Below are 18993 nucleotides of genomic sequence, written 5' to 3'. Positions count from 1 at the left end.
CATTATGAATCATTTGGAGATAAAATGTAAACTATAAATTTAAAAAATACATATTTGTCAGTGTTTTTTACGGATTAGATTTTATGGACAGTTGATATATAACAATCGCAATAAAATTAACTTAATTAATCTTTTTTCGGATTTTTTTTATATATGTAACATCTCGATTAATTTATAAACAAAAATGTATAACAATTAATAGTCCTAAATATTTGAAAATTTATTAGTAACGAAAAAATTAAAGTTATATTAATGTGGAAACCGAAATGTATTGTGAGGTATCGAGTCCGGAGATTCAGAAAAACGTAAAACATGAACAGCTTGAGCCTTCGATTCCTAGAAAATATTTTATGTCATTAAGCATATAAAAATTACATGCTTATATATCGCTTGCTTTTATTTTCATTATATTTTTGTCTTTTATTGTTTTATTTTCGTTAATTTTTCTAATTGTAGGCATAATAAAGAAACATAATTTTATTACCTGAGGGAAAACTAGTAAAGGGTCTCGTGAAAATGTATTTACATCAAAATCTCGTAAGTCTGACAGGGATTTAGAAATTCTATTTTTCAATGGGCGACCGCTCGAGTCCTCATAATCTGGGAAAACCACTCGTCCCGAGTTTTCCAATGTATTTTCCCTCGGAAAGAAGCTTTTTCCGCGATTTTGGTTTGTCAAAACAGGAAAGTCAAACTTTAACTTGTCCGTTCCAGTACGATCAGCTTCTCCAGCAATATTCGGCAACGGAGCATTCCGTCTTCTTTCTTCGCTCAGTTCCGAATTATCTGTCAAGAAATGAATGTGATTTAACTCGTACAAAAGCATGAATTATAAATGTCACTTGCGAACAAATCTACGGTACAACTTCTACCTTGCAAAGCGTAAGATTGAGAATATCTCTTGCGTCCGTTTCTGTTGAAGAACTGAAAGAATCCACCATTATGATTGTTCAGATAATGCAACAGTTTGTCGGGATTACGCGGACATCTCGGAAATGCGCGGTAACACGTAGCTGGATTTCCATTGCTGCTATAACCCAAAACGGTAGCTCGAGCAAAACTTAGTATAGGAGATGCTTGTGTCAATCCGGTGAGCCACCTGATATTATAAAAAAAACCACGTAATTATTTGCTATAATCAATTAATGGAATGTGTATTATTATAAATTTTTTAATTTTGTATTTTATAAAAAATACGAACTGCGTGAAAATATTTCTTCCAGATTCTCCTAAATATTGCTCATTGTTCTCCGCTTGCTTATATTCTCCCGGTGGGTTTCCACTCGCCACTTCACAGAGTATTCTCGGCACGCATTTTAGATCATCGTAGCGAGAGATTGATGACATAGCATTAAAGATATTTACTCCAAGACTACCAAATTGATTGAGAGGATTGATCAGCGTATTTAATTGATAATTTCCAATATTAGAATCTAATGGGACATTGTTATATTCCTATAAAATATTTTAAAAAATATTAATATACTAAAATATTTTTAATATATTAATAAAGAGAAATAAATTTTATATTATTGAAATATATTAAAAACATACAAGTTGAACCTACCGATGGAACTTGAGCAATATTAAGTAAATTTGAGATTATATTTCCATAAGGAAATCCATAAGAATTATCTTCGTAATCTGACGAATCCGTTTGACTTGTTCGTCCTACAATTAACGATTGATCTCTATTTTGAGCGAAAAGATCGATAGCGAGTTCATCCATGCATCTGTATGATTAATTGAACATAAACAATAATTAGATAATTTTTTATTATCATTTTGATACAATTTTCATTTAAATATTTTTTTCGATATACTCTACAAATAGAGAATATTGTATTATACTAACCGTAATAAATCTGTTACATTGTAAATCTTTCGAGGAACATCAAAAATGCATTGAGTATTATCAGATGATTCTTGAAAATATTGTGAGAAATGTTCGGCGTGAGCTTCGGAATATAAATACAAGAGGCACCAAACGAAGATAAATTTACTTATCATTTTGAAATATAGTAAAGTCTATCTTTATTTTTAATAAATACAAATGTCTTGCTCGGTAGAAGACCGACTCGGTAAAATTTAATAACTTTACGGATTTTTAATGCACTGTTAAATATAATATATCCAACATTAAAACACTTTCACTCTAACATTCTATTATATAAAATCACCGTAATATTAATTTTCTTTGCAAACAGTACGAAGCACTTTAATAAGAAACTTATTTATGTCTAATTATGTCACGAATTTTTATTTATTTCAATTTTTTAGATGTATAACATAATCGAATTTAACTATTTTTTCTTTTCTTAATGCAAACGATCGTCGCCTTTCTAGGTTTCGAACCAACTAAAACTTTCTTCAAAATCGATTCTCCGGTTAACTGTTCGGTCGGAAAGACGTGGGTAGTAACTCGTCACTGTAAGCAACTCTCACTCCATATGTGCATTTCGAATCTGTGTGTGTGTGTGTGTGTGTACATCAGTGGACATACTGCCAAAGAACACGAATTTTCGTAACAATTCTTTGAAAATAAGAGGATTCATGTATGGTTTCTTAAATATCAAACAATTTATTTTCACATAATAACAGTAAATTTTGCGTGCAATGATGTATTACATGACGCTATTCATTGATGGGAACTGTTATGGCATGGACATACAGCAAATTGAAGAAACACAAAAGAAAGAAATACGAAATTACATAAAGTGAAGCGAAAGATATGTTTGAGAGAATTTATAATTATGCAAATAAAATATTAAAATAATTATACATTTGCTATATTACATAATCATATATTTCTCATGACGATTTTTTATGTATTTAATTTGCACTTTTTCTCTGTTAAAAACAATTTACGATTTATTTTAAAAGATCAATTGACTAATAATATTAGAAATAATAATTTAATAATAAAAAGGAACTATATCTTTCACACAATCAATGTAAACAATTACGATTATATAAATCCATGCATCCACATTATACAAAAAAGAAAAAAAACAGATTATAGTTTACTTTCGCGAATATTTAAAGTTTATGGCATCAAGATTTAACTAAAAGATGCTAATACTTCGCTTCTTATCGAATAAATTACTCGCAGGCTCTGCCTCTCTTTGCCAATAAGTAACATAGCTTCGGATTGCCAATAATGTCGCCCATAAAGACGCTCAGCAAGTAATTCTCTTTCATCGAGTTGGACGATGACTTGTACTCCCTGCAAGATCATAATGACTCAAATTACTGATAATATTACTTCTATACTGGCTACTGCATTAATATTAGAAGAGAGATTCGAATAAAAGCAGGAAGGGAAGAGAAAAAAAATAGAAAGAGGAAAAAATAGAAATACGATAAGAATACGATAAGAAATATAATATTTCTACCACTATGTATATATACATATATATATATGTTTGTTGCTGCGTCACATCGCCTATAAAACAGGCGATGTTTTATCGCTTAGTCGTCATTATTTTTGTCTACGCGACATCACTATCTTTTCTAAATGGATTCCTAATTTCTAATGACGCCACTTCTCTTACAATCCTTCTATCGCTGATCGCTTTCCCCAAGACTAGTCGGAGAAGGCGTCCGGAACAATCTTTGTCCCTCATACATGGTCGGTTAAGTCCGTCTAGACGGTAGTTGCCGCCATTCTCCAATTTATCTACTCTCCTTCTACTCCTGCGGATCTCTCAGTCTCCCACATCTTGAATATTTCTATCTACGTGAGGTACCCGCAGGTTGCCACAGGTGACGAGAAGGAAACCCAAAGTACGAAATGCGTCTTAAAAAGATGCATCGTTCGTCGACAGGCATGGCGACACGTGCTCGCTATCTCGAGTCGCGGGGCATTAGGAGGTCCGAGATAAGTCGACAGATCCTCAAACCTACAGATCCGGTAGATACTAAGGCAGTCATAAAACACAGCCTGCTTGGATACACAGGTGAGGCACGAGAATGATCAGAAGAAAAGTTGACAATGAAGAGTGACGATGAAGAAAGAGAAGCAGCTATCAGAATGCATTAGAGCGCCTGTGGAAGCACCATTAAAGGCTATCTGCTCCTAGCGTTACTTACAACTGAATTTAGTGTAAGCTCCGTGAAGGCGGAGAATGGTTGCGCGTAGACGGTAGCAGGGATTTCTATTATATCTCCCACGGCATGAGAAACGAGGACAGAAAGGAGAAAAAACTTTCTGTCGCCATTAACGGAGAGCACCTCTGGGTGCACTCCTTTTCAGAATTTGTAGATCGTATCTTGACATTATCGTCCTCACTATGATTTTACGACGCATTACGACACGTCTCGACCGCTTATTGATCGATTAAGCGTTATGTATCATGTGTCTTCATAGATGGAAATTTAATTTTTTTTCTAATTAGAAAACATTTTTTTTCTTTCGATAATTTGACAAATGAAATATGATAAGATTAGTTATGGAATACATTTAATATGGAATACATTTATATGGAATACATTTAGTTATGGAATACTTTAATATCTTACTAAAATATAAAATGATTAAACAATTTGCATTAACTTGTTAACAATTTAGAAATTTTACTTTAACTTTTAATTATTTATAAAATATGTTTAATTTTACATTAAATAATTTCTTCAGAATTTTTCTTAAAAAGAAATCCAAATTTATTGAGAGATTGATTTCGCATATATTAAAAAAAATCATTTTTTTATAATAGAAAACTAATTTTTTGCCTTCATTTTTATATTTGTTATTAATAATGCCATAGTCTTGCAAAAGTGAATAAATATCTATTACATTATATATTTATCATACGAAATGTTATAAAGGAGACTAGAGCTGATTGTTGTGACTAGGATTGATTGTTAAAATGTTTATAACTCAAACAGAACAGAAAAATTTCTTTTCTTGATTGTTGATATAATATTAATTTGTTGTAAATGATTTGCACACAAGCATTGTATATATTATTTATAATAATTTTTAAGAAAATGAAGTTGGTGAGTAAATTTTTCTTATCATCTATTTTGTTGTCTGACAAGTTGACATTATTAATCACGGTATCCCTGTATTCATAGAAAATGATATGTCTTAGAAAATCTTTGTATACTACAATTAATTAATCATTATCCTGTGACAAAGTTTGTAAATACAATCTCTTTTATTAAAAATGGCTATGTGAAATAGATTGACGACGTTAAATGACAATAAATTTTAATATTTTTAGAGAACACATTTTTAGAGAATATACTTACAAATTTATTATATTTCATATATGTACGTATGTATATTTTTCATTTTTCATATGGAAACTACGGTACAAAAACAAATTATGTATTTTATAATTAAAATAACTATTTTATTTGTATTAATACCATAATTATTATTATTTCTCAAAATATAGAACTGATATTAAAATAAAAATTGTATTTTTTATATGTGTTGTCCATAACAAATGTGCTACTACCAACTCTAGAACGTGTGACAATCAATCCAAAACACTGAGTTAATTGTCACATTTTCGTATAGCTTCATAATTAAATAACTTATTTTTATGATATGATAAATTCACGAATAATAATAATAATTTTTTAAATACCTTTAAATAAAGAATTTAGACATATTATAACGTATATATAATATTGGAAGTACAAATTAGTTCGGTCCGTTTCCTTAAAGATGATTCCAGCTGTTATGAATGGTTCATAGTGACAGCTGATTTTGGCGGTTTCAGAGAGGTTAAATATCTGCTAATAATATTCAGTTTATATCGCTTTGAGTTTCATACAAAAATCTTTTTTACTGTGTTTGAAATGTCGAATTTTGTGTTAACCAAGCAGCATTTGCGGGAGGTTAGATTTTGATTTTTTGCTTTAATTGGAAGAAAAGTGCGGCTGAAGCCCATCGAATGCTTGTCGAAATTTATGGTGACACTGCTCCAACTGATAAATCATGTAGGAAATGGTTTCGACGTTTCAAGGATGGAAATTTCAGCGTTGAAGACAAGCCTCGCTCTGAACAGCCAAAAAAATTCGAAGACAAAGTTATTCTTCTTCATGACAACGCTCGGCCTCATGTCGCTAAAGTCATAAAAAAATATTTGGAAACGCTCAAATGGGATGTTTTACCGCACCCGCCATATTCTTCGGACATTGCTCCTTCTGATTACTGGTTGTTCCGAAGGATGCAGCACGATTTGCCACCGGTTCACTTCTTTCGCAGAAATCGAAAATTGGCTCCAAAATTGGATCGCCTTCAAAGACGAATCATTTTTTCGAGATGGAATTCGAAAATTGCCTGAGAGATAGGAAAAAGTAATAAGCAGCGATGAACAATACTTTAATTGATTCTGTTCATTCATTTTGTTTTGAAATAAATGCATTTTTGAACACAAAAAAACGGACCGAACTAATTTGTACTGCCAATATTTCAAAATCAGACATCTACTTTTTTTAAAAATCATTAATAAAACACCTGTGACAACTGACCCCGATTTCTCCTATAACATTGCACAAGACGTGGTACGATGGTATTTTATTACATTGTTTTAATGGATTTATTAAAAAAAATCTCTACCGATTTGTTTGATGTATTTCCTAAGTAAGGTAAAATGTTCAGCCATGAAACCTGATTTCAAGATTAGATTCTTTCAACCATGAACTTCAGAATCATGATTGCGTAATGCAATCATGAAAGAGCATATATAACGATAATGTACTCTCTCGTCCTGAAGTCGAACGTATACATCCTCAATTTTTTTAGTATTATAATTTCTTTTTGATATTACTCGAATATTTTCAATATATTACATATTTATTAAAATTATCAACTAAATTAAATAGCGATTACAATATTGCAGTTTATACCTGAATATTTCATTCCAATTAAGAACGCGTTCCCAATTTTTTCTTTGAAGAGATCGTTCCGCATACTTGACACAAATTTTCTCGTAGATGCAAACATTATTTCCGAGCTCAGCTACTAGCTTCTTTTCGAATTGGTCAATGTCTAAGATCTTTTCATCGTATATCAAAGGATGTGCTCGTTTTACTCGACTGATATAAGTATCTAAGAATTCAAAAAGAATATTTTTAAAAGATTTACAAAATAATATAGAAACTTAATTTAGTTTATTGAAATTTAATAACTGTTCATCTATGAAGTTAAAAATTTTTTGCGCATATAATAAGTAACATAATTTTTCTAAATACAATGATCTTAATTTGTTGTTTTTAATTCGTTTGATAATTATAAAACATTTCAAATTTCATTGTAATAGCCTTTTTTTGTTCTAATTCTTGGCGTACGTATTCATTTAACGGTAAGCAATTTCGATCAATTATTAAGTCATTACATGGCTTCGTGATCGGAGAGAGAAGTTGTAACAAGTGGAACACTTTCGTTTTCGCTGTTCGTTGATTTGAGTCACGTATCTGATGAGTTAACCGCGGAAAAGGCAAATAACCTATGACATATAATATTCTTGCTTTCATGCTCGGTGCTTTCATGCTCGGCCATTAATATTGGCAATATTCTTTTACTAATCTTTATATTTCCTCTTTTGCCATTTCAATAATAATCTATTCACACTCTCGTCGATCATTATAATAAAAAAATACGGTCATATAATACGTGATATATGAATATAATATGTAAATATAAGAATTACATTATTATAAAATATATATTTTCTGTATGGATTACCTGGACTTAAAGCATAAGCGAGCTTCTTGAGGAAGTTGATGATTCTTACACTTGCTATAATTACCGGAAAACCGATCAACTGCACCGGAATTTCGAAGTGTGGTTCGTTTTGACCGGCCACTGTGACAAGTATCAATACCAGGAAGTAGCAACCAAAGCGCAAGAATGTCCGCAATTGCATTATGTAGTAGAGCTAAGACATTCGTTAGTTATTATAAAAAGTGTTGTGAAACCGACTCGACTGAAACGGACGTTGAGATTAACTTCCGCTATTGTGCGTGAGTAATACTTCTTCTTTCCGTCGTGCAACTTTCTATATTTCATACAAAAGAGAATACTTTATGTTAGTGTGTATGTAAAGAAACAATCTTTCCATTTAATCTTTCCATTTTATCATTATATAATTTATATTTTACAAATATCTTCTTAATTCATTTTTTAAATTTATTTTTTTCTATGATTGTTACACAGAGACAAGGTTGCTTCGATTTAAAGAAATTTCGGTTAAATGAAAAAATTTCTTTAATTTGTAAAAAAATTTCTTTGATTTGATTTTCTTTTGATTATGAAAAAATTATGATTTGAATGTCAATTATATTTGAACATAATTTTTTTAATTAAATAAATTTTATTTGCTTTTAAAAAATAAATTTAAAAAATTTTTTCACAAATCAAAGAAATTTTTTTTTAACCGTATAGAAACATTTCTTTGAATCGAAACAATCTTTTCTCTGAGTGCATAATTATAAACTATAATAATAATGCAAGAAAAATGCATCTTATACATAAATTACATTATTCATTATGAAAATATTTCAATTAATCGAACCCTTCACTTTTTTCTTTAATAAAATTCTACATTTTCTACTATTTATGAAATTTTAGTCACGCACTTCACATAGTTCAAATCATTCAATCGCACCTTCATGAATAGATCGATTGCTGTTATTTCAAAGCACCATGATTATGCAATTCATAATAGATTGCGTATACTGCACTTCTACCGCATCGATATGTTTTTCCGTTCAATTATACAAACATGTATCATCTGAAACACGCACTTCAACGCATGTGACTTTGGTCAAAAACTCACAGCCTACAAACTGGCGGCTGCTTGCTGCTTTAGTAAAAACTTGTTGCTGAATGTTCCTCAGAGCATGAGACCGTTGCTCATGCCAACGAAGAGAAAGTGATTGCCCCTTCCCGTTACCCGAAGCCTTCGATCCTAGCTAGTTACATGTTATAACATTTGGCACATGTTGTAACATCGAGGATTTCTTCGCATCATATCATTGAGAACAAATTCCGCAGACATAACTTTTGTAACTTGGTTCTTCCTAGCAGGATTAAACATTGCGTTCTATCTAAATTGAGCTATGTACTTATTCTTTAAATCTAAATCAGTGGATAATCATTGATATTAGTGCCAAGTATGCACTAATCAGTGAATGAAATGTGAGATCCCTAATCTAACTAATATTTATTATGTGATTTAATTAATCTTGTTTTAGTACATAAATTCAATGAATGATATTGGAAGATTGAAATTAACGTGCAAATATCAGTATTTTATATAATAAAGTAAAAGATTCTTGTAATAAAACAAAAAGTTAATGTATCGACAGGGCAATAAAAGTCAAATAAATATATCTAATTAAAAAGTTACATATATTAAAGAAAAAAAGAAACAATTATTTTACAAATATTTAAAATAAAATCTTCCCATTATAAAAATTCATATTACAAAAATTCGTATAATATGTATTTTAACTACGAGATTAAGCCATCCTCAGAATATAAATTGCTGATGAATATAACTTAATTTTTTGAAGAATAATGTAAAACGCAGTGAAGAATTATAAAAGAAAAAAATCAAAAGATCTTGAGAGTTTAAATTAGTATTTTAGTTATATAATGACTCAAACATTTTTTTCTTTGTTAGTTGAACTTCATTGATTATCCAATGCCAAGTATGCCACTAGGTAATTGAACTTCATTGATTATCCAGTGCCAAGTGTGCCACTGGGTAATTAGTAACTATCCACTGATTTAGAAAGTATTCAGATTTAGAGAGTAGATATTTTCTGGCAAATTGATATCACATATTTAAGTTAAATATATTTAAGTTAAACTTCGAGAGAGCAAAACAAAAATTTTTTTTGTGAAATTTGTTCATTTTGTGCAAAAACATGTCGAATGACTAATCTAGTTTTCGATTGGACATGAGGGAAATTAATTAAACTTATAATATTTACCACTGAGGAAAATCTCTTCAAAGGAATAAAATTTTGAGTAAGTACTATATGAGTCATCATTAAATGAATCATACAGTTCCATGATGCTGTGGTTAGTCTACTATCCCCATTCGTTCATTTTTTTTTAATATTAACAATATACGATAACAAAGACACATAAAAAAAAATCTATTGGAACTTTATTAAGTATCCTGATAATGTCAAAATGACGTAGCTTGCTATCTGAGTAAAACTACACTTACTATCTAAGTAGAAATCAAATATCTCAGACATATACGGTTGTAAAATAAAAACTTTAAGAATAAAAATATTTACTAGGTATACGATTTTTTAAAATTGTGGTATAACTTCTATCATAGATGTGTTCGCAAGATGATTACAGCAGACTTAGCAGCAGTCGCTGCTGCGTGCTCAGATACATTTACGTATGTCTCGCGTTTTGTTTAATAACTTCGATTATTCTACTTAACCTTATAGTCAACTGATCCTGGTCTCCCCTACTTCGTTTTTGTTCGCACTCAGGAATATTAATATTATATTGTACAATAGAATATAATTTGCACAATGATAAATCATGTTTCTGGCGATGCAATATATAAACGATACTCAAGTTTTCGTGATAATAATGTTAATTACTGAGAGAAAAAAATGACAATATTCTGCGAAATTTCAAAATCTCGGTTGGACCGGTTGGTTTAAAATAAAAATTTTAGCTCGTAAATTCATATCAATAGATTATTAAAATTATAAATCAAAATTAAATCAATAGATTATTAAAATTATAGAAAAATATCTGAATTAATGTTAACATTCAGTTCTTTCCATTAATTTTAGAAAATTATTCTGTCAATCTCTGTAATTATTTGTAATAATTAATTTGTAAATTTAAAAGATGACACATGCATTCATATTGTTGATGTATTTATACTCAATGTTACAGTTTATTTATTTGTTAATAAGTAGGTACTTACGTCTCGCTTATACGTGTCACTACTTTCACTTGGTATACTGTAACTTTGTAGAATTCATTTTTAGATTTTATATTTTAAAAATCTTGTATAACGCGACGTATCGTAATCACTTATTTTATAACTTTTTATTTACTCTATATATATTTTAATAACGAAAAAAATAAATAAATTGTAACTTCGAATATTTCAAAACATCAAATATTTCATTTTATGGTTACAAAATATTCCTACACTCTATGTAATTTATGACTTTAAATTTTATTTTATATTTCTTAAATATTATTTTTATAATGTGTATATCTTATATTCTTTAATTTTATACTTGCACTTCCAAGCTTTTATTTATTTCTATGCTATTGCGTCAGAATATTATCATATTTCAATGAGAAATAGCAAAAATGCAGACAACATACAGAACATTCGTTTTTTTATTGCGAAATATTCTCCCAGTCATTGTCATAAGTTCATTGCATACGATCCCGAAATCGTGCATTTCCGTAGGAAGTCCCATGGTGATGCTTTGCCAAATTATCAGTATTCCCGATCTCCGTTCTACCCTATTCTTTTTCCTATTTTAATACAAAAGCGCTGCCATCCCCAGATATAATCCGGAACCCAACGGGGAAACGCGCGAAAATTATTAGAATAATCGTCGGCGTCTTTATCGACTTAAGCCCGATGCCAACTCGTCCTGAGTGGACATTTTCCAACGAACCGTGCGATCGTAAACGAGATCGTGCCAAGAGTCTCGGTTAGCAGTTAGAGCTGGAGCGATACGCGAGGACAAACGGGATGTAATACCGATGAAACCGCGCCACTAACCGACCTCTCCGCTCTCCGAAACAGCCAGCGACACATTTGGAATCCTTGCAAAAATTATCGCACGATATTGTCGTTGGAGTTTATTGACGTTTCTTGCATCGATGCCAAGCCACGTGCGATTTCCTGCTGCAATTTCCAGCTCCTTTTTCGTTGTACATAATACAGCAAAGAGATGAGATCAAAAAACTTTATCAATTTTTCAAAATAACGGGTGACTGGTAAATGAGATTAATTATTAATTCACTTTATTAAGACATCGATAGGCTGTTGTAATCGCTAAAAAATTCCTTGAATATCTGACCTGCATTTTTTACATTCTATCATGTAACCCTTGTACTGTGCACTGCACACGTAATTGAGTTTATGAAGTTTTGATATTTAAAGATAATACAATACAGCCAGGAGAGGGAAGCAAAACGTTAATCATTAAGCAATAAATTAAATAACTTATAATCTATAATCTATAATCTGTATGTTGTATTATTAAAATTTTTCATTCATATTGTAATAAAAATGGATTTCGCTTTGTATTGGGTTGTCCGGAAAGTTCGTGCCGATGTTGAAGAAAAATTGAAACGCAGAAAATTTAAATTTAATTTTCATTACATTTATTAAATTATATAGATTAGTCGGCATGAACTTTCCGGACAACCCAATATATGCTGCGTATTGTAATGTCCTTTAAATTATTCAAATAATTTTATATGATATAATGAGACAGAAAGAATTTTTTTCGATATACTCTCTTTTTTTAATATATTTGTTCGAGAACGCCAAAAGTTTTTCAATTACAAAATATTACGAAGTTTCGAAAAATTTGTCCTACTTCAAATTGACATTTGTTCACAAATTGTTAAAAATTTAAAAAGATCGTTTACGAAAAATTAATGTTAGCGATATGAGAAATAGAGATATATTGAAATATATCTTTATAAAAGTTTTATTAATATGTAGCCAAAGATGTAGCTTAAAATACATTAATCTTTATTTTAATAATCTTAGTCGAATTATCCCGGGCTAGTTGAATCAAATGGAATCCACTAGAAAAATGTATTTTTTAAATATTAGTTATCAGTTTCCCCTTATTATTAAAACATTATTAGGTAGTCAAATGTATGTAGTAACAAGTATAGAATTTATTTTTTCGATAAGTCTCTTAATTTCGTCTATAAAAATTCGAACCGAAAAATGAGTCTATTAGCCCCAGTCTCCTCCTTTCACAATATCACAGGTTAATTAAATCATCGATTTCAACAGTGATGGTAATCACGTTTTAGCGTAGACGAATCTTCTTCATCATGTTCAGAACTCTAATACCCGGCAACGGACATGTCGGGTAAAAGTTATGACAACCTTGGCCTTCTATACCAGAAATCAGTTGACCCATGTGAGCCGCGAAGTGATATCTCGATGGTACTTCCGCCATTGTGTTCAGACTTGTATCTCTGAAAGTAACAGTAGAGTTTTTATTAGCGTAATCAGCTTCCCGTGCGTCGCGAGATGCAATTATTTTCGCATTGGTATGATAAATAATCAGGTCATTTATCGTAAAATCGATTTTTGCACATCAATCAAAAGTTTAAGATTCATTTATTTTTATATTTTTAATATAATAAGTGTGGATATGTGTATAATAAAATACGTTTTAAATATCGTGACAGTCATAAAATTTTTCCGTCTGGCAAAGTGCTACAAAACTGAATCGAATATCGAAATAGTTGATCGTGTGAAACTGGTTTAGCTGCATAAAAATTAGCACAAGGTAATTCACCTTTTACTTTCGATATCGACATCAACCATGACTATAAATAGACATATTAATGCAAAGTCCAGTTGCATCCAGCAAAAACGAGGATATATTATCGAATCCTTTCTCTTCAATATACCCGCATTTGCATTTTCAGATAAGTTGAAAGGGAACAAACTAAGTTTCGTTGTCTCTTTTAGAACAAAATTATGTTGAAAATCTCTCGTGATAATATTCTACTTTAAACAAGTCTGTAATATATCGATTTCTCTGATTCTTTCTTTAGCTGAAAGAATAATTTAGAAACGTTTGTAGAAAGCATTATTGAAGTAAACTATTACCGGAATACAAAGCAGCAAGGCAAATCGCTTTCTTCCGGATTTTTTCGCGAAGATTCTCACGTACGTTGCTTTGCAAATCTATTCCCTCGGATTTCCGTGAGAACTAAAATCGACGTCGATTGCCAACGATTTTTGCTTTAAAAAAACCATCCGGATCTCGTCAAAAGCGAACGGATACCGCGCTGAATTCTTCGAGAAATCGTTCGATCTGTCGGAAGAGCAAAAGCGCGGCAGTTTCGTCACGCATGACTCCCGCAGAAGACGTTTTCCTCCATTGGAAAAGAGAAAGAAAGCTCTTCCCCTCTTTACGATTCCCAGCTTCGAAGGGACGCCAGAATATAACGAGTAAACGCAAACGGCTTTTTAGCCTCTCCATCTTGATCGGTTTAACCCGGAGCGATCCGCGCCGATAAAAATCGGGATGCGTCAGAATGGACTGGCGTTTACGCAGGCATAAAAGTAAATATAAAGCTTGGATCCTTCCGGGACATTAACTGCGGCGCAAGAATCCTTCCTAGGACGATCTTCTTTCGCTCGGGGATGCCCACTTTCACACAGAAAAGACAATGAAGACGTGCGAAAGATAACGCGCGCATATATTTACTCTATCTACGACTTGTAATTATATTTAAAGTTATATTTGAAAACTTTTCGGGAAGTTTTAATACAATATTTTCCACAGTCGTGTCCCTTCTATGTGGCCTCTATTTTATAAATACTTATGCATAAATATTTATTCAGTTTAATATAGAAACTACGGAATTTTTATCTTATCACAAATACACGTGTAACTTTTAATGAGTGTGCAATGTAGTGTAAAGAAATATTGTGCTTTTAAACGAAAACAAAAATGTACTATACGTCGGGACAATGCTGTCGTTTTGGTTCATTATACTTTCTAATGGAACTCGCTTTTCTGCGTCAATTCATTTTACTGTTCGTCGACGTCGTTTTCGTTTAACACGTGGAAATGAACGGCCGTAATAAATATGAGACTTTTATTTGAGCTCGTTTTAATATCTTTAAGATCCGATTTACGATATATAAACGATCTGTATAAACATTCCTTTAATTTTTGTTATTTAATCATATTATGATAATTACTCGTTTATTATTAGCGAATTATCATTCTATAATAGATTTTTAAGTATAATATATTTTAGAACAAATATTGTTAGAAAAAAGAGATAATAAAATGCGTAAATGTTCTAATTTCTAATTATTAACATAAGAAACGAAAAGCTAAGATGTTAAATAAAAAGTACTATCTTGTAGGAAGAAACCATTACTATTAATTTGCTCGTTTCTTATTATATATTGTGTAAAAAAGTATGTTAAGTAAAATATGTACATAAAAACTTTATTCATGAATAATACGAGAAATTTACGTTTATTTTGAAAATGAAAATAGTTCTGTATATAATTTATGACGAGCATGAAATGATCGAACGTTTTTTTTTAACCAGAAACTATGAATTAATTATCGAAATTGTAAGTAACTCATTGCTTTCTATCAGCTTACATTATTTACCGATGAAATGTTTACAGAAGCAAGCCGGAGAAGGCCGCATAGCAGATGCAAAATGTATGCCGTGTCGCGGAGAAAGTATACAGATTGGATAATGAAAAGGAAAGTATTCGTCGAGGTTACGATGAGGTGCGGCAAGACGTGCGCGTTTTCGGATGAACTTACATAAGAGACAGCTAACTTTCGCGCGATAGCTTTCAGTTGGCCATTTTTCAAAATATGCGACTTGATCATTAATTTACGATAACATTCACGATTAGGTTATCATAATTCTTAAAGACAAATTGAAATCAATTAAATTGTAATGGTTAAATAAATATTAAATAATATATTTTGCATACTATTTCGTTACGAAATTTGTTTACGAAATGTAATTAATTACAAAAATTATATATTTAGAACGCGCGTTGTGATTTTCAAAATAACTGATTTGTTATATTAAGGTTAATTAAAGATTAGATTATGAAGACGCTAATTTGGCCTCCTTCTCTGTTTTCAATATACCAATGTTCTAAGGAATACGTGTTCGCGTGGTGAGGATCAACACTCTTGAATGTATATTAATACATTAATGTTGGAAATGTCTGTGCATCGGGTCCACTGCGATGATACATTCCACACTATGCAAATATAGGGATTTAAAAGCAGATAGATGCCGCATTTCCCGATTTTCCAGCAGAGTCAGTTTTAACGTAACGTTGCTTTTAATCAGAACGTGAAAGCACGAATTCGCGGTATAATTCTTTGCATTATCCGCATAACACAGCGGATACGTATATACGTGAGACCTAGCTGCATTGTACATCGTCCGATCGTAAATGAAAATTGCAAAATACGCACAGTGTGCACAATGTGCCGCGCGCCATTGTCCCGGTATCCAATTTTCCCAGGCGAGCAAGTATTTCTCGTTGGACATTTCCTACAGTCGTCTACGTCGTCGTTTTCCAAAACATCCTGTATATAATTGTGATGCACATGTGATTATTAGCTTTTAGCTTCGCTGAAGATTGCAAAATTTCTCGACACATCCATTCATCATTGATGGACAGTCATCGGTTTGTGCTTTTGAATAAGAAACGTACGAACGCCATTCGTATTCGCGTAAAATTATGTTCTTAGCAATTTTCCTCGTGCCATTATTTGCGTGACCAGAGAGAAATACATTTTTTCATATCCTTCACGATAGCGCCTGCATTTCAGGGTCGACGGACCCTGAATCGTTTAGTTGCAATGCCGATCGAAAGTTGAGTGAAAGTAAGAACATTGGTGCAAAAGCCTCAATGAAAGTAGATTCTCACTTTGTTGTATCAAATAAATTGAGCAGCATACCAATTACCACTATCAGATTCTTCCCTAATTAATTTTGATAAAAATCAAACTTTAATAAAAAAATCAATCTTTGCGATTTAGTGACAAGTTCATTATTTATTATTTAATCTAATAAGCCACTTTCTCTTCCTGTAATACAAATAGAAATAGAACTAAAATGTAAAAGTAGTAGTTGCATACCTTATAAGATTTAAAAGAGATCGCTCCATTTCACTTAGTTGGTCTTGGTGAACAGACTTGGTGAGTTCGCATATTAGCTTCGGCAAGCAAGCAGTTTTGATCATTGTCATCATCTTTGCATGGCGTAGAGCAACTGCACAAAAATCAGAACCATATTGTCAATTATGCCGTGACACATGCAATATCATTCCGAGTGATGGGACGATTAATGGATCACAAATATTATTCCGAATGACAACGCATATTCGAATAAATGACCAGCTTTGTTTAATCTCACTATAAGTGACAAGTTAAAAGCCAAGAACACGAGTCAAATTTCTAAAGATCTGGGATGTGCCAAGGACTTTTACTTTCAGAAACAAAAGTATTCTCGTTACGTTCCAGATTTTTAGAAACTTAATTAGTACATTATACAAATACATTAATAATGTTAGCTATTCTATTTTTCTATTTTCTATTTTATAGGTATATTATAGTTTATTGTTATATTTTTTCTGATATAAAAAATAATATTAATTTGTTAGAAAATATTTAGGAATAATTAAGTGATATAGAAAATATAAATATAGAAAATCATTATAAAATATCATAAATGTGTTACAGTTAAATTGTTATAATTAAATATTATCGTATATAACGCTCGCTAATTATATCATTTAATCTATAAATAATATTTAAAAATATGCTACACGCATTCACTCTATAATTGAATTGAAACTCATTTTATCGTAGACTACTTTCCATTTTCTCGATTGAGAACTGGTTATGCTTGTAACAAGATTTTGATAAGCTGTAAGACAAATGAGACGCACATACATTTTGAATCGAAGGGATTTCGATAAATCAAATGGTTGTCAAATAATTAAAACAGATGAGTGCATGACTAATTAGTCAATTCGCAGGGTAATAATTAACTCCATGCAAACTAACAAGCGCAACTCGATGAATAATGGTATGACGACATATATATGCGTGTAGATCTCGCATGTATTTTTATGCAATAGCAATTATAAAGGGAAAATGCTAAGCAGTTTGTACGCAAGGATGTCTTACTCAAAGGTAAAATTACAGCTCAAATGGGATATCATTGTGTTGCTGCCAAAGTAAATATGTTTTATTGTAGAAAAAAAAGATTATATTATTAAATTTTGTGTTTCGCAACGCATTTGTGAAAAAGTATTATGTTACATCGTGTATCATTTACACGATAGTCTTACTCTTACCGTTATTTTTATCGATGTCTTTTTTCGAAACAACTGGTATCTTATCATGGGAAGGCCCTTTGAGTTGAGCCTTGGGTTCTTTCATAGCATCAGTTATGTTCCTCTCCGTTATATTACCGAAAATTGAAGCGATCAATGCGCTATAATCGCCGGCAAAAATCAGAAACATGCCCAAAAATATTACTAACCGCATCGTACTGGCATCCATGTCGATTTTTTTCAATAAGGCGAGCGTTACGGCAAACTAGAGATAATCCTAATTTATTGTCAATCCTCTGGCAGACATAAGATGTAATAATGTACGAATCCACTGTGGTAGAGAATTACATCTGAAAGAAGTGTCAAATATTGAGCACAGTTGATTAATTAAAGAATAAATTTGCATATGTAAATGCATAGTTAGAAAAATTTACTTTCGTTTTCTTTCCTACGTTGTTTACATGTTTGTGCGTATGTTGTGTGTACGCGCGCGCACGCGCGCGCGCGCGTGTGTGTGTGTGTGTGTGTGTGTGTGTGTGTGTGTGTGTAAAATAACGTATAAATTGAAAGCGACATGATTATATTGAAATCCATTTGATTATTCCAATTTCTTATTCATTGCATATATTATCAGAGAACATGATATCCATCACAATGAAATTATGTATCTAATGATAAATATGCAGTATATGCAGTAAACGTCGATTCATGGCGATGACTCTGCCACTTTCAACAATCACGTATTATTACGTAAACATACAATCGATCGCACTTTGCGACTCCAGGAGCGGTAAGTTTGCCTTAACCTGAATTTTCGAAGGTATACAATTTCTTATACGCAGATCCAAACAAATACCCGTCTCCGGATCCGCGATCGACCAGATGGCTGTGAACCGGTCACAACTCTCTCTCTCTC

At 31.5% G+C, this 18993-nt stretch overlaps 2 protein-coding genes across 2 annotated transcripts; both read right to left on the bottom strand.

Annotated features, from left to right (window-relative positions):
* Window positions 1-2556: 2556 nt before the first annotated feature.
* On the bottom strand, window positions 2557-7883 carry LOC105617988. Its single transcript, XM_012199525.1, has 3 exons — window positions 7703-7883; window positions 6865-7066; window positions 2557-3226 (listed from the first exon to the last, which is right to left on the bottom strand). The coding sequence occupies exons 1-3, from the start codon at window positions 7881-7883 to the stop codon at window positions 3103-3105; spliced, it is 507 nt and encodes a 168-aa protein (XP_012054915.1). The 3' UTR covers window positions 2557-3102.
* Window positions 7884-13023: 5140 nt separating this feature from the next.
* Window positions 13024-18306, bottom strand: LOC105617987. The gene is made up of 3 exons (XM_012199523.1): window positions 18099-18306; window positions 16876-17008; window positions 13024-13195 (listed from the first exon to the last, which is right to left on the bottom strand). Exons 1-3 carry the CDS (start codon window positions 18304-18306, stop codon window positions 13024-13026), a joined length of 513 nt encoding a protein of 170 aa, XP_012054913.1.
* Window positions 18307-18993: the final 687 nt, after the last annotated feature.

Source organism: Atta cephalotes, assembly GCF_000143395.1.
Source record: "Atta cephalotes unplaced genomic scaffold scaffold00015, whole genome shotgun sequence".
NCBI lineage: Eukaryota > Metazoa > Arthropoda > Insecta > Hymenoptera > Formicidae > Atta > Atta cephalotes.
This window is presented reverse-complemented; position numbering and strand designations above follow the sequence as displayed.